Genomic DNA, 16,757 nt, shown 5'->3' on the forward strand with positions numbered 1-16,757 from the left:
CTCTTCACCAGAGTCTTTTTGGTTTCCCTGATTTACAATTCATGGCAATCCTCCTGGCACTTAACAGCGTACACTATATTGTTCTGTTTGTGCCGGGGGACTCGATCCTTGGGGTGGACCAATTTCTGGCAGTGTGTTTTAGGGTTTGAAAACAACTGAGACACAGTGTTTGGAAAACGTCTCAACTGTTCCGACACTCCCGCCACATACAGAATCACCACTGGTTTATTCTTAGGCAGCTGTGGTCCTTCTCCTCTCTTCGATCGGCTGGTGCACTGTTTGGGCGTCTTCCTGGCTTTGACAAACATTCAGTTAGGATAACCACACTTAACCAGGGCCTGTTTAATGTGGGATTTCTCCCCTTCCCTGGCTGCTGTGTTGGTGGGGATGTTGTCAGCTTGGTGGTACAGCGTCCTGATGAGTCCTAGTTTGTGATCCAGTGGATGATGAGAGTCAAACCTTAAGTACTGATCAGTATGTGTTGGTTTACAGTAAACATCAACAATCAAATGTCCCCCATCACCAACTGCAATTTCACAGTCTAAGAAGGCTAACCTGTCATTTTTCACATCCTCCCTGGTGAACTTGATGTGGTTGTGCACAGAGTTAATGTGGTCGGTGAAATGTGGTAGGCCTGAGATTTAATTTTAAGACGGGTGTCATCCACAGATCTGAACCAGTGGCTAGGTGGTGACTTATTGTAAGTCACTTTGGATAAAAGCGTCGGCTAAATGACTGTAACGTAATGTAATGTCAGGGCCCTCTTTTCCACCTACCCCATATACAAGTTGGCCACTACAGGTGAGACTGGGGAACCTATAGCACACCGATGCTTCTGCCTGTAGTACTGCCCCCTGTATGTGAAGTACGTGGGCTGAATACACAGCTTCAGGAGCAGACACACTTGGTCAGTGTTAAGGGTGGTCCTATTGCTAAGGGTGGCTTCCCCATGTAATTTCATACGGATCACCTCTACTGCTTCATCAACCAGAACGCAAGTGAAGAGCGACTTAACATCATAAGAGACCATTTCTTTCACCCCCTCCATAATGATGTCTCTCACCTTATCCACAAAATCTATAGTGTTCTGAATGTGATGTTCATTACTGCCTACCAACAGGTTAAGAATAGATGCCAGAAACTTAGAGATGTTGTACATCACTGAGTTAATCATACAAACAATAGACTGTAATGACACATCCTGTTTATGTATCTTAAGTAAATCATACAGACTAGGTGTCGCTTCCCCTGGGTATAATCTACCATACGAAATTCTGTCAATAGCATTTTCCTGTTCTAACAGCATCAGACAATCTATCATCTTTTTCTTGGAACCACTGCCTGGATCTTGTTTCAGGGGTTCATAGGTATTCGTGTCACTATGTAACGACACAACTTTCTCATGGTAGTGTGTCTGGTTTAATAAAACAGTGCATCTGTCTTTGTCCGCCGGAAGGATGATGATGTTATTGTCCTTACTGAGAGTCGTGAGTGTATCCCTCTCATCTCTACTGATATGGTGGCTTCAAATTGCTGAGGCAGGCTGAAACTTTCGTCTGTATTTGCTCCACTTCCGGGTCCTTGATGTTCTTGTTACGGATCACTGATTCTGTGGCTGTGATCAGTTCTGTTATCGGGATTTGCCTCAGCGTGACAGCAAAATTCAACCCCTTAGCAAGGATGTCTTTCTCCGCCCAGGTGAGTTGTCTGTCAGACAGAAGGTTCACCCACTTGTCCACATCGTAGGCGTCTGTCTGGTGCCCGTCTCTCTGTCTGCCATTGACAGCGCCGTCATTGTCTGCCAATGTCTCTGGTGTGCGGCAAGTAGGTCAAACTTCTTTTGCTGCCTGGTTTTCGATTTCCCATGTTATGCTACACATGCGTTTTCTGTGAACTCAATCATGCTTTGGAAAGTGGTCTCATCTAGACGCGAAAAGAGTCTCTGTTGGATCTGCTCCTCTTTGGCTTTCAAAGCGTCGATGGTCAAATTAATTTGTCTCACCCGTTCGTTCAACAGCTGGCTCTTTGCCTTCTGGAGGATCTTGCTAGCTCTGTGGCCCTTGACCGAAGATTTCATTTGCTGGCTCTTGGGTGTAATCCTGCTCTGTCTGCACCAGAGGTTTAATCTCAGGTGGTTTCGGTAGTCTGCCATTTTATATGCCGTTCACTCATGCTCACATACAAGTTTAAGGCAATCCTTGCTGAACTGGGTCAAAATGTCTTCATGCATGCTCAATAATCCAGGTAAGGAAACTATTCCCCAATCCTCTGTGAATAGTACACATTGCCATTGTAACTCTTGTTAATGGTCACAGTAATTTGTATATGAAACCAATAATTTTTTTTCCCGGTCTTTATGTCACAGTGCTGTTTATAAGGGTGGGGATACCCGTAGTCAGTTGAGACTGAAGAAGTCAGATGGGTGATGAAGCATTTCTCTCAATAAATGTTGTGTCCAGATGAACTGATTCAACTTTGTGACTACACACAATTAATGAAACATAATTATACCATCTACTCCTGCCTCATGATTGACTGCAAACCATGGTGCATATGTTTCGCAGAGTAGTTTCTATTCTGGCAGAGTACAATTGTATAGAATTGGATGATTTGACACAGCTAAAATGACAGCAACCTCTATTAGCACTCTTAGTGATCACCCTCTCACAGTCAAGGCAGATTTGCTATTGGTTAACATTGTACATTCAAGCATCAAAGTTAACTTAAATTGAATTCCACACAAAGGCATTTGTGTGAATATACTTTGCTACAGGAAGTGAATCTACTGATCACAGTGATTCCATTCATATCATTCGGTATCACTGAAATATCGCTGTCGTAAATGCTGTTGTGACTGGGGCCTTGTACTCAGAAAAGGATCTCCTCTTACCAACAACCAATTATAACACAAAATTGCCAGAAATCCCATGAAAATAGATTGCAGTGCTAGTCACTAGTCACAGGTCTATTTCTTAATCCCACTTGATTGGATGGCTGAAATACATGACGCAATAAGTTCATGTTCTCTTTTGACCATTTTTATTTACTTTTTTTGAGTCATATATGTGAAACTTGCAAAATGTAAATTACAATATACATCAAAGGCATGCATGATATGTTTTATTACAGATGTGTTGCGTTAATATATTGAAGTTGATTTTTTTTTTCGCAGCATAATCTCTTTTCAGATGTCTAGTAGCCCCAACTCATTACTATTCTATTTCCCTTGCCCCTACCACCACTAGACACTAAAAACAGGTCTCACAATGGTTGGAAAGGTTGTAACCCAGCTGGCTGGCACCATACCTGCAGGGACTCCAGACGAAGAGGGCACCCCACACAGCGCTAGTCGCCGCAGCCCCCACAACCCCGGAGTGGTCACCATAATTGACATAAACACTGTGGGCGAGGGACAGGTTAGTTTGTCTGTTTGTGTCTTGACTTTTCCTTTATTTTGTCTAGCAGTGAGACACTGTTTAAAACAGAAAATAAAACTGCACCTACGAGAAAGGCAAACTTATAAAACACATAAATTAAATGTGTTTCTAAAGATTGTCATAATAGCAGTTGTGTGCAACTCCAGTTCTAATTTTTATTGACGAAAACCAAAGTTATTTTAAATACTGATCATTTTTTGACTCGTAACACAGATTGCTCCCCTCCAGTTGAAAGTCTATAGTGTGAATTAATTTCTCATGAATTAATTTTCCCTATTCACAAGTTAACATAAGCATTACTACAGTCCACTCTACAGTGGCTATTTTAAGACGTCTCTCCCTGCATTCAAGTCATATCAGCAATACATCGCAACCCAATCATCTGATTAGTTTGCATTCATGGGTTTTGTGGTCAGAAGATTTAAGAAATTACAGCGGCAAGTGAAGATGTTGGTGAGTATCTGCTGTATGTGTGGCTTCCACAGGAAACTGAGTACTTCATTCATCTTTTACATTTCTACTTCTGGTTAATTTTTGGCTTTATTGTATGACATTTCTTACTGTTCATGTACATTGGAGGGTGGTTATGTCACAACTTAAACAATTTTTGCCGCATCTAGAATTCTGATTTCTCTGACTTGGTCATCCAACATAACAAGGTGTTCTTGTGGCACTTCCTTATCAAAGTACAGCATCAGCTGTACTTTGTCAGCCTCAGATATATATTCTTTTTCAGGTTTATTTATGCTTTTTCAGGTTCAGTTGTACTTTCTCAGGCTAAGTTGTACTTTGTTAGATTAAATTTTACTTTATAGCTTTAGTTTTAGAGGACGTTTTACTTCATTTCTAGTTTTACTTGTAGGCTAACAGTAGCTTTAGTTTTACTTGCATCTAACCTTAACATCCTAATGTTTGGATTTTTGCATCAATGTGAAGTGTTATGCTGGAGTTTAAGTGTTGCCATAATGCTAGCACGCTATGCTAATGGTTCATATATAGGCAAGGTAAGGCAAATTTATTTGTATAGCATATTTCAGCAACAAGGCGATTCAAAGTGCTTTACATAAAATATAAAAGGCATTAAGACAAAATGTAAAAGCCACATAAGGCAATAAGACATTTACAAACAAATAAAAAGATAGAGTAAAAGTAACTGTACAGTGTAAGATGATAATCAAAAGCTTCAAATTTGATTTAATAAAAGGCAGAGGCAAACAGGAAGGTCCTCACCTTGATAAAAAAGAGCTGACAGTTGCAAGGGGACCTGCACTTTTCTGGGAGTTTGTTCCAGAAATATGGTGCAAAAAAAAAAACTGAAAGCTACCTCTCCATGTTTATTTTTGACTTTGGGGACAGGAAGCTGACCTGTCCCTGATGATCTGGGGCCTCATGTATCAATCGCTACAATGGGTAAATTTATGCGTACACACCAATGGAATTTTTTAGCCCTCAGGATTGTCGGACAGTCAGAAGCAAAGCATGATGGTTATTTTCAATTCCTTCCACCTAACATCTATTGTCTACCTCTTGCAACGAGCAATCACCCAGGCCTACAAAGACATCAGTGTTAGCCAGTCGGTGTCTAAATTCAGGGGTTACCCAAGTTCTACACTGGTCTATGAGACAAACTGCCCTAGTCTGCAGCCCTTCCCAGATAGGCAGAGGGGGTGGAGCAGCGACCAGGATGGCTCGGAAGAGTAGGGTAGTTGGCCAAATTCAATTGGGCAGAAAAAGGGGGACATTTTTTTGAAAATTAAGAGAAAAAAAGAAAAAGAAATAGTCGGACCCTCGGAGATAATTAAGTCCAGAGTGTGCCCCTTGTTGTCTGTGGGCTCTATCACATGCTGAGTCAGCCCATAGTCAACAAGAATACAACACAGTTCTTTAGTCCTTTTGTCCTGGGAGTTGTCAACATGGATGTTTAAATCACCAGCAGCAACTACACAGGCAAAGTCAATATATATTATCGACAGCAGTTCAGTTAAGTCATCAAAAAAGTTTGCATTGCATGTAGGGGGCCTATAGATATTTAGAAACATAATTTGATAAGAGGAATTTAACTGAAGAGACACATATTCAAAAGAAGCAACATTTCCATAAGATATACTGCATTGGAATGAATCATTAAACAAAATGGCAATTCCACCTCCTCTCTTGTGCATTCAGGTTTCGCTCACAAAACTGAAGTTGGTAGAAGTTGACTCGACAAGAACAGTCAAACTTTTATCTTGGTCTAACCAAGTTTCAGTTAAAGTGAAATGTAATATTGCACAAGCAAAAATGCTAATACAAAGGTAATATGTTGTTTACAAGGAGCATTGAAGAAAGTTCTCTTGAATTTCACCCCGAAACAGAAGTCACATTAAATGCATGTGGCAGAATTCTTGAGGGCATTTGCTACAGTGGGAAGTTGGTTTTGTTTTGTTCCTTTATCAAAATTTTGAATGCTAGCAAAATGCACACAAAACTGTGTACATGTAAGCTTTCTTTAAAACTATGTTTATCCATTGTGTTGCAGTCATGTCAAGGATTTCCCTGGATAGAAGGTTTTTTTTTATGGCCACTAGAGACAAATTTAGGAAGAAAAAAAAGGCAGCTTAAGTCCTTACAACTACTACTACTTTCAGCTGCTCCCGTTTGGGGTCACCACAGCAGATCATCTATTTCTATCTCTTCCTGTCCTCTCCAGCTTCCTCTGTCATGCCAGCCACCTGCATGTCCTCCCTCACCACATGTCCTCTTTTGCCTTCCTCTTTTCCTCTCCCCTGGCAGCTCTATCTTCAGCATCCTTCTCCCAGTATAGCCAGCATCTCTCCTCTGCACATTTCCAAACCATTTTACCTTTCTTGCTTTGTCTCTTTGCTTTATCCAACCTGAGCTCGTTCCTCATCAAGTCCTTCTTCGTCACTCCCAACAAAAATCTTAGCATCTTCAACTCTGCCACCTCCAGCTCTACCTCCTGTCTTTTCATCAGTGCCACTCTTGCCAAACCATACAACATAGCTGATCTTGCTACCATCTTGTAGACCTTCCCTTAAACTCTTGCTGGTACCCTTCTGTCGCAAACACTCCTGACACTCTTGTCCACCCACTCCACCCTGCCTTTACTCTCTTCTGCACTCCCCGTTACTTTGAACACTTGACCCGAAGTATTTAAACTCATACACCTCCGTCAGCTGTATTCCTTGCATCCTCACCATTCCACTGTTGTCCCTCTCATTCACACATATATATTTTGTCTTGCTCCTTCTGACTTTCATTCCTCTTCTCTCCAGTGCATATATGCACTTCTCCAGGCTCCCCTCAACCTGCACCCTACTCTTGCTGCTGATCACAATGTCCTCCGCAAACATCACTGGTCCATGAAGACTCCTGCCTGATCTTGTCCGTCAAACTGTCCATCACCATTGTAAACAAGAACGGGCTCAGAGCCGATCTTTGATGTAATCCCACCTCCACCTTGAAACAATCTGCCATTCCAACTGCACACCACACCACTGTCACACTGCCCTCATACTTATCCTGTACCACTCCTACATACTTCTCTGCCACTCCCGACTTCCTCATACAATACCACACCTCCTCTCTCGGCACCCTGTCATATGCTTTCTCTAAATCCACAAAGACACAATGTAACTCCTTCTGAACGTCTCTGTACTTCTCCTTCAACATTCTCAAAGCAAACATCACATCTGTAGTGCTCTTTCGTGGCATGAAACCATACTGCTGCTCGCATATCATCACCTCTCCTGTTAACCTAGGTTCTACCACTCTTTCCCATATCATCATGCTGTGGCTGATCAACTTTATACCTCTGTAGTTGCTACAGCTCTGCACAGCCCCCTTATTCTTGAAAATCGCTATGAGTATACTTCTTCACCACTCCTCAGACATCTTCTCGCTTTCCAAGATTGTGTAAAACAATCCAGTTAAAAACTGTATTGCCATCTCTCATAAAAACCTCCATGCCTTCACAGGTATGTCATCTGGACAAACCACCTTTCTAGTCTTCATCCTCTTCATAGCTGCCCTCACTTCCTCCTTGCTAATCCACCGCACTTCGTGATTCACTATCCTCACATCATCCAACCTTCTCTCACTCTCTCTCTCTTTTGCCCTCTCTCTCTCTCTCTCTCTCTCTCTCTCTCTCTCTCTCTCTCTCTCTCTCTCTCTCTCTCTCTCTCTCTCTCTCTCTCTCTCTCTCTCTCTCTCTCTCTCTCTCTCTCTCTCTCTCTCTCTCTCTCTCTCTCTCTCTCTCTCTGTTTTGCTCTCTCATTTGCCCTCAATGTATTCCTTCCTTGCTCTCCTTGCTTGTCAGCACATTTCTACCTCTCGTCTTGATCGCCCTAGCCTGCTGCAGATCCTTCCAAGCTCGGTCCCTCTGTCTACAACTCCTTTTCTCCTTTCTTAGAGTCCAACCTGTCATACAACTCATACCTTTCTCTTTGCTTTATGCCACATTTCCTTGTACTCCTGTCTACTTTCTTCATCACTGACTTTCCCCCTTCTTCTTTGCAACCTCGTCCTCTGTATACTTTGCTGTACTTTCCCATTCTACCACCAAGTCTCCTTGTCTTCCTTCCTCTGTCCAAATGACACACCAAGTACCTTCCTAGCTGTCTCCTTCACTATTTCTGCAGTGGTTGCCCAGCCATCCGGCAACTCTTAACTACCACCAGTGCCTGTCTTAACTCTTCCCTGAAATCCACACAATAGTCTTCTTCTTTAACTTCCACCACTGGATCCTTGGCTTTGTCTTTACTCTCCTCTTCTTGGTCTCCAAAATCATTCTACAGACCACCAACTGATGCTACCTAACTACATTATCTCCTGTCACCACCTTGCAGTCTCCAATCCCTTTCAGATCATGCCTCCTGCATAATATATAGACCACCTGTGTGCACTTTCCCCCGCTCTCATAAGTCATCCTCTGTTCCTCCCTCTTCTTGAAATATTTATTCATTACAGCGATTTCCATTCTTTTTTTTCAAAATCGAACAACCATCTGACCTCCCACATTCCTCTTCTTGACACCATACCTACCCATCACCTCCTCCTCACCTTTGTTCCCTTTACCAACATGCTCATTGAAATCCGCTCCAATCACCACTCTCTCCTCCTTGGGTATACTCTCCACCACTTCATCCAACTCACTCCAGAATTATTCTTTCTCTTCCATATCATGCCCAACATGCAGAGCATATGCGCTGATAACATTCATCACCACCCCTTCGATTTCCAGCTTCATACTCATCACTCTCTCCGACACTCTTTACCTCCAATACACTCTTGACATACTCTTCCTTCAGAATTAGCCCATTTCTCCTCCCATCCATACCATGGTAGAAGAGTTTAACCCCACCCCCTATGCTCTTGGCCTTATTCCCCTTCCACCTGGTCTCTTGCACACACAATATATATCTACCTTCTTCTGTCCATTATGTCAGCCAGCTGTCTCCTTTTACCAGTCATAGTGCCAACATTCAAAGTTCTGACTCTCACCTCTACACTCCTACCCTTCCTCCTCTCCCGCTGCCTCTTGACATGTCTTCCCCCCTCTCCTCCTTCGCCCAACAGTAGCATAGTTTCCACCCACACCCTGCTGGCCAACAGTACAGGTGGCGGTCGTTGGTAACATGGGCCTTGACCGATCTGGTATGGAAATCTGAATTATGTTCTGCATATTTGATTTGGCAAAGGTTTTATACTGGATGCCCTTCCTGACGCAACTCTCCCCATTTTTCTGGGCTTGGGACCAGCAATAAGAATACACTGACTTGTCCATTAGAGCACTTCTAGTTAAGGTCACTAATGATCTACTGCTGGATGCAGACAGAGATGACTGCTCGACTTTAGTTCTCTTGGACTTAAGTGCTGCCTTTGACACAGTTGATCACAACATCCTCCTACATTGCTTAGAGACTTGGGTTGGCATCAAGGGCTCGGCACTTAACTTATTACGTTCTTATCTCACCAACAGAACATTTTCTGTTGTTCTGGGTAACTGTACCTCCTCAGTGGCTCACTTGAGTTGTGGTGTCCCTCAAGGCTTAGTTCTTGGCCCCCTTCTCTTTTCTATGTACATGCTGCCCCTTGGCCAGGTCATTCAAAATCACGATGTGCTCTACCATTTTTATGCTGACAATACTCAGTTATACATGCCACTAAAACCCACAGATCCTAGCTCCATATTAAATCTCACAACTTGCCTCACTGACATTATATCCTGGACATCCAAACATTTTCTTAAATTTAATGATAAGTCTGAGGTCATTCTGTTCAGTCCCGAAAATTCCATCAGTCCATTTGCTACTAATCATGGTGGTCTGTCAGGTAGTCTTAAACAGTCTGCTAGGAATCTTGGGGTAATATTTGATGCTAACCTCAGTTTTGACAATCATATTAAACATGTTGTTCAGTCATGCTTTTTCCAACTCAAGCTAGTCTCGAAAATTAGGTCATTTTTATCAATTGCCGATTTGCAAAAAGTTGTACACACTTTTAACTTTTCTCAGCTTGACTACTATAATGCACTTTATTCTGGTATCAGCAAGGGCTCCCTCCACCGTCTGCAGTTGGTACAAAATGCCGCTGGTCGGTTCATTACCGGGACAAGGAGACATGACCATATCATCCCTGTGCTTGCCTCCCTGCACTGGCTCCCTGTTATATTTCGAATTGATTTTAAAATTTTACTCCTCACTTTTAAGGCTTTAAATGGTCCTGCTGCTTTATATATTTGTGATTTATTGACTTAGTATGTCCCCCCTCGACCATTAAGGTCTGCAGATGGAGCCCTGCTAGTTATTCCCGGGTCTCGCCTGGTTACAAAGGGTGATCGGGCTTTTGCTGTTAGAGCCCTTACAGTATGGAACTCTCTTCCTGTTGACCTAAGATGAACTAAGTCTCTAGCTTCTTTTCAATTTCGTCTCAAAACTTTTCTTTTTATGAAAGCTTTTACAAATGTTTGATATTGGTTTTTATTTTTACTCTTATTTGTTCTTACCCTTATTTTTGCCTTGCCTGGTTTTATGTTTTGTTTTTTTTTGTTTTTTTTGTGAAGCACTTTGTAACTTTGTTTTAGAAAAGTGCTATATATATATATAATTATTTATTATTATTATTATTATTATTATTATTATTATTTAAATGACCAGTGAGTGGTCAAAATGACCATCAGTTTTTAAACTCTATATTCTGTCAAGATAAATACCCAATTGAGATATTAATGCATTTCATATGCTAGTATGTCTGTTAGGAAATGACTGACACCAAAATTAACATTTTAACAGCTATGATACTATTTTTAAACAATTTAAACTCCGGAGAGACATGGTCGAACTTGAACAGCAAAATTGAAAAAGTGAAAATATTACCTGAAAAACAAAATGGAAAACACATATTGCTAATTCTAAAAAAAACATAACAAGGCCTATAAAACGTAAAAAAAAGAAGAAGCAGTAATTCAAAATAATTCAAACAGTCTCAAACAACGACCAGAACTTAAAAACTACTACAACGATCAATCCTGTGATGGTCAGGCGGCCTGTCCAGGGTGTCTCCCCGCCTGCCGCCCAGTGACTGCTGGAATAGGCTGCAGCATCCCGCGACCCTGAGAGCAGGATAAGTGGTTCAGATAATGGATGGATGGATGGATGGATAGAACGACTGTGGGCGGTCATATTGATTGCCACAGTTTTAAACTCTATATTCTGTCAAGATAAATACCCAATTGAGATATGAATGCATTACATATGCCAGTATGTCTGTTTAGAAACTGACACCAAAGTTAACATTTTAACAACTTTCAGTGCTATTTTTCAAACAATTTAAAATGGCCGCTGTCCAACGCCTGTAAATACTGCAACACCTCAGTGGTAGTCATGGTGCGTCTGTAACCAGACATGTTGGCAATCAAGTTCAGTTTAAACATCAAGTGTAGACTATTACTCTGCTCTGGAGAACACTTGTGCATTTCCAGGACTGAGCAATGAACTTCATGAAGGAAATGACGTGACCAAGACACATCATAAATAGTGACATGACGTGCACCATGACGCGCAAGTTACAAGACGGTCGTTTTGTCCGCTCGTAGTCGTTTTAGGTAGATCTTATCACAACTTTGTTTGTGTGTGTACAATTGATTTAAAACTCACTTTAAATGCAATATGTGCAATTTTAGGAGAATTCAGGGAGCGACAGGTCTGTATCTATTTTTCCACAAAATTATTAAACTTTGAAAATCCAAGACGGACCGTCTTGGTCGTTCCTTCTCATCTAGTTCCCACAGGTTAATTTTCTTGAGTCTAATATTTAATTTTAATCGGTCTTGTGGTTAAAGGTTCATATATAATGGTGGTTTCATCGGAAGTGGAAATTTCCCCAATCGATATATTATTTATCCATTTTGGATTGTTTATTAGCCCGAAATCCGCCATCCACCCGCCACCCCTTTCCTTTTATTTTTTTTATTTTTATGGAGAGTACTACGTGTTTGTAGTTAAATATAAGGTTATAAAGCTTATATTTATTATTTATTTATTTAACCAGGAGGGTCCCGTTGAGATTACAAACCTCTTTTTCAAGGGAGACCTGGCAAAGATAGGCAGTACAGTTACAAACTCACACAGTTGCAAAATTACACATTTGAAAACACAAACAAAAAATCGAAATTATTATTATAATTTATTAGCTTATAAGCTATAAAGCTTATAAGTTTGTGGAGTTATAAAGCTTTGTGGTTATTCTTCATTTGGTGAATGCTTGGTAAGTTAGAGTGCAGATCTTATTATTACATTTCAATTTTGCTTCGGTCTTGGCCTTCAGTTTGATGTTTTTCATTAAGTGATGACGTTTAGTTCCAGAAATTCCTACGAAAAACAAGCGCATCCAAACTCCAAATCTACCTAGAGACACACCAGGGAGAGCCAATCAGTAATGAGCAGGACAGCCCTCCCATGCGCCCAGTCGTAATCATCATCATCATCGTCAGTGCACGTAAACTGACGATGATGATGATGATTGCCGCCAAGTATACACAGGGTGAAATGCTATGTTTTTGTAATTAGCGAGTTATAAAACTTAGTAACTATTTAAATGGGTTTGTATATCTTGTTTGTATATTTCATCAGAATGTGACCTCCACCGCGCATTGGGGTGGTTTACAGGTGAGTGTGAAATGGCTGGGATGAGAGTCAGCACCTCCAAGTTTGAGGCCATGGTTCTCTACCGGAAAATGGTGGATTGCTCCCTCCGGGTTGGGAACGAGTTTTTGCCTCATGTGAAGGAGTTCAGGTATCTTGGGGTCTTGTTATTGAATGAGGGTAGGATGGAGCGGGAGATTGACAGGCGGATTGGTGCAGCATCAGCAGTAATGCGGACGTTGTACTGAACCGTTGTGGTGAAGGAGTTGAGCCGGAAGGTAAAGCTCTCAATTTACCAGTCAATCTTCGTTCCACCCCTTACCTATAGTCATGAGCTTCGGGTAGTGACCGAAAGGGTGAGATCACGGATACAAGCGGCTGAAATTAGTTTCCTCCGTAGGGTGTCTGGGCTCAGCCTTAGAGATAGGGTGAGGAGCTCGGACATCCGAAGGGAGCTTGGAGTAGAGCCATTGCTCATTCGCATCGAAAGGAGCCAGTTGAGATGGTTAGGGCATCTGATTAGGATGCCTTCTGGGCGCCTTCCTTTGGAGGTTTACTAGTTCGAAACCCGCTGTCCTCCCTTTTCCTTTTATTTATTTTTTATGACGAGTACTGCACATTTGTAGCTATAACGTTATAAAGCGTCGTGGTTACTCTTCAATAAGCCCTGTGATGGTCTGGTGGCCTGTCCAGGGTGTCTCCATGCCTGCCACCCAATGACTGCTGGGATATACTCCAGCATCCCCACCACCCTGGGTAAGGATAATCGGTTTGGATAATGGATGGATGTCACTTAGTTGAGTGATGAAACGTGCCTGTCAACAAACGTTGTGTCCAGATGAACTGATTCAACCTTCTGATGCATCAAGACACTCACAGCTATCAAAAAAGCTTTGGTTTAGATTACACGCATCTTTTAACAACAGGTAAGATTTTAGCCACTGCTCCCTCCATTTTTGGTTGTCTTCATAGGAGAGATTAGGGGTGGAAAAAACCCAAGCTTGTTGGCATGTGTCAGTGATAACCTCCCTTGGAGTTCATGGTCAAAGAATTTCCATTTTTGAATTGAAAATTTTCACACATTGATTCTACCTGCTGGTCAGTGAGATTTGCGTCCTGAGCAAGTTTTTTTTTTTAATGACATGGATTGAAACCAGTGTCCCTAGTCCTTCTACCTATTATCATTACTCAAAGTATCTGCACACCCCTGTTAAAATGGCAAGTTTTGTAATGTAAAAAAAATGAAACCAAGCTAAATCATGTCAGAACATTTTCAGCTGTTTTCGAAATTACAACCTACAAAAATAATCATCAAGGTTTTTAGGGGGGGAAAAAAAAACTACCTAACTAACCTAACCTGATTGCATGAGTGTGCACACCCCAAAACTCATACTTTGTTGAAGCACCCTTTGATTTTATTACAGAACTCTGTCTTTTGGGTTAGGAGTCTATCAGCTTGGCACATCTTGACTTGGTAATACTTTCCCACTCCTCCTTGCAAAAACATTCTAGATCCATCAAATTGCGAGGGCATCTCCTGTGCACAGCCCTCATCAGGTCCCCCCGTAGATTTTCAATTAGATTCAGGTCTCTGTTCTGGCTGGGCCACTCCAAAACATTGATCTTTTGGTGAAGCCATTCCTTTGTTGATTTGGATATATGCCCCAAAGCATGATGCTTCCACCACCATGCTTCACCAAGGGTATGGTGTTCTTTTGGTGATATGCTGTCTTGTTTTTGCACCAAACATACAGTTTGGAATTAAGTTCAACCTTGGTCCCATCAGACCAGAACATATTTTCCACATGGTTTTGGGAGACTGGATGTTTTTGCAAAATTTAGTCAGTCTTGGATATTTTGTTTATTTATTTTTTCCATGTGAAAAAGCTTCTGTCTAGCCAGCCTACCCCATAGCCCAGACGTGGATAATACAGGAGGTTGTTGTCACAATGTAGGAAGCAACCGGTACTTACCGTAAATTCCTGTAGCTCCTTTAATATTGCCGTAGGCCTCTTGGCATTCTCCCTGACCAGTTTTCCCCTCGTCTTCTCATCAATTTTGGAGGGGTGTCCTGTTCTTGGTAATGCCACTGTTGTGCCATATTTTCTCCACTTGTTGATGCTTGTCTTTACTGTGCTTCATGGTTTATCTAATGCCTTGGAAATTCTTTTGCAGCCCTCTCCTGGTTGATACCTTTCAGCAATGAGATCCTGTACATGCTTTGTAAGCTCTTTGTGGACCCTGGCTTTTGCAGTTGATGCAACCAAGAAGATGTCAGGAAAATCCTACAGGGACAGCTGAACATTATTTGGGGTTAATGACAGTTACTTTAATTGATGGCAGGTGTATACTAACTACTAGATAACATGAGTTTGAATGTGATTGATTAATTCTTGTTTTTTTTTTTCCTTTTTTTTTTTTCAATGTTCCCCTTTTTTCTCCCCAACTGTATCTGGTATATTACCCCACTCTTTTTGAGCCGTCCCGGTCACTGCTCCACCCCCTCTCTGCCGATCCAGGGAGCAACCTGACCGACCAGAGGAGGTGCTAGTGCAGCGACCAGGACAAATACCCACATCTGACTTCACACCCGCAGTCATGGCCACTTGTGTCTGTAGGGACGCCTGCCCAAGCTGGGGGTAACACGAGGATTCAACTCGGCGATCCCGTGTTGGTAGGCAACAGAATAGACCGCTACACTACCCGGACGCAATTCTTTTTTCTTTTTTTCTTTTCTTTTTCTTTTTTTTTTTGTGGCTTTTTTCCCCTCTTTTTCTCCTCAGTTGTACTTTGCCAATTACCCTATTTTCTGAGCCGTCCCGGTCGCTGCTCCACCCCCTCTGCCAATCCGGGGAGGGCTGCAAACTACCACATGCCTCCTCCGATACATGTGGAGTCGCCAGCTGCTTCTTTTCACCTGACAGTGAGGAGTTTCACCAGGGGGACGTAGCACGTGGTAGGATCACACTATTCCCCCCAGTTCCCCCTCCCCCCCGAACAAGCGGCCCGACTGACCAGAGGAGACACTTGCGCAGCGACCAGGACACACACCCACATCTGGCTTCCCACCCGCAGGCACGACCAGTTGTGTCTGTAGGGAAGCCTGACCAAGCCGGAGGTAACACGGGGATTTGAACTGGCGATCCCCGTGTTGGTACGCAACAGAATAGACCACTGCACTACCCAGATGCCCGTGATTGGTTAATTCTGAACACAGCCAAATCCCCAATTATAAAAGGGTGTGCACAATTTTGCAACCAGCTTATTGTTGAGTTTTGCATTTTTCTTTTTTTTTTCTTCCCTAAAATGTTTCTGATTGTTTTTCACTTTATATTTTTAGGTTGTAATTAAAAAAAAAATGGAAACATTCTAACATGATTTATCTTGGTTTCTTTTTTTACATCACAAAAAGCTGCCATTTTAACAGGGGTGTGTGACTTTTTAGAGCCATTGTAAATGGAGGGATGTTTGAAATGTGTTTTCTTCATACTCATCACCCACTCCGCACTGTGATTAATTACACAAGATTTGCTGTCAGGATTTTAATGAGGCGTGCCAGCAACAGTATGCCGGTGATGTAGACCCTCACACGTACACTCAGACCCTCTTCCTTCTCCCTGCTCTTTGACTTTAGCTTCTTTGTAGCCGGCGCGATGCCCTGAGGGGCTGCTGTAAGCTGGCCCTAAAGCCCTCAGAAGCAGGCCTGCACTCTGTCACCAGCCGACACACTGTAACCCTACACTAGCCATAAACAATGAGTAGTGCTGGGGGGGGGGGGGGGGTACTGAGGGAGAAACTAGAGAGACAAGAAGAAAGTGGCGAGGTTGTATGGAAGAGAGATGGTGTGAGGGTGGGGGGGAAGTGGGAATGAAATAAACAGGGATGAGACAAATGGAGATCGTCTTTTCAAGAATAAAACGAAAATGATGAAGACTAGAAAAACGTAGTGATACATTCGTTTTCGCGTGTGGCTATTCATAAAAGTTTTTCCTTACAGTCTAAGAAGATCCTTATTTAGAACAGCAAGTTCAAACACCAATACACACACACACACACTCTCATTTTCTTTGTCCCATTGTTCCTCTCTCTCAATCCCTCAGTTTGTTTCTCTCTCTCGTTCTCTCTCTCTCCTCTCTTGCTCGCTCGCTCTCTCTCTTTCTCGTGTATTGAGCTTGGC

At 42.3% G+C, this 16,757-nt stretch overlaps 1 protein-coding gene across 4 annotated transcripts in view; it reads left to right on the forward strand.

Annotated features, from left to right (window-relative positions):
- The window catches only part of bcas3 (BCAS3 microtubule associated cell migration factor), a 488,455-nt gene that overhangs the window by 106,762 nt on the left and 364,936 nt on the right, over positions 1–16,757 (forward strand). For all 4 annotated transcript variants that reach the window (XM_056283043.1, XM_056283039.1, XM_056283041.1 and 1 more), the window contains exon 12: positions 3,246–3,416. In XM_056283043.1, the coding sequence (XP_056139018.1) occupies positions 3,246–3,416 (171 nt within the window). The remainder of the gene's footprint in view (positions 1–3,245; positions 3,417–16,757) is intronic.

Source organism: Lampris incognitus, chromosome 7 (genome assembly GCF_029633865.1).
Source record: "Lampris incognitus isolate fLamInc1 chromosome 7, fLamInc1.hap2, whole genome shotgun sequence".
NCBI lineage: Eukaryota > Metazoa > Chordata > Actinopteri > Lampriformes > Lampridae > Lampris > Lampris incognitus.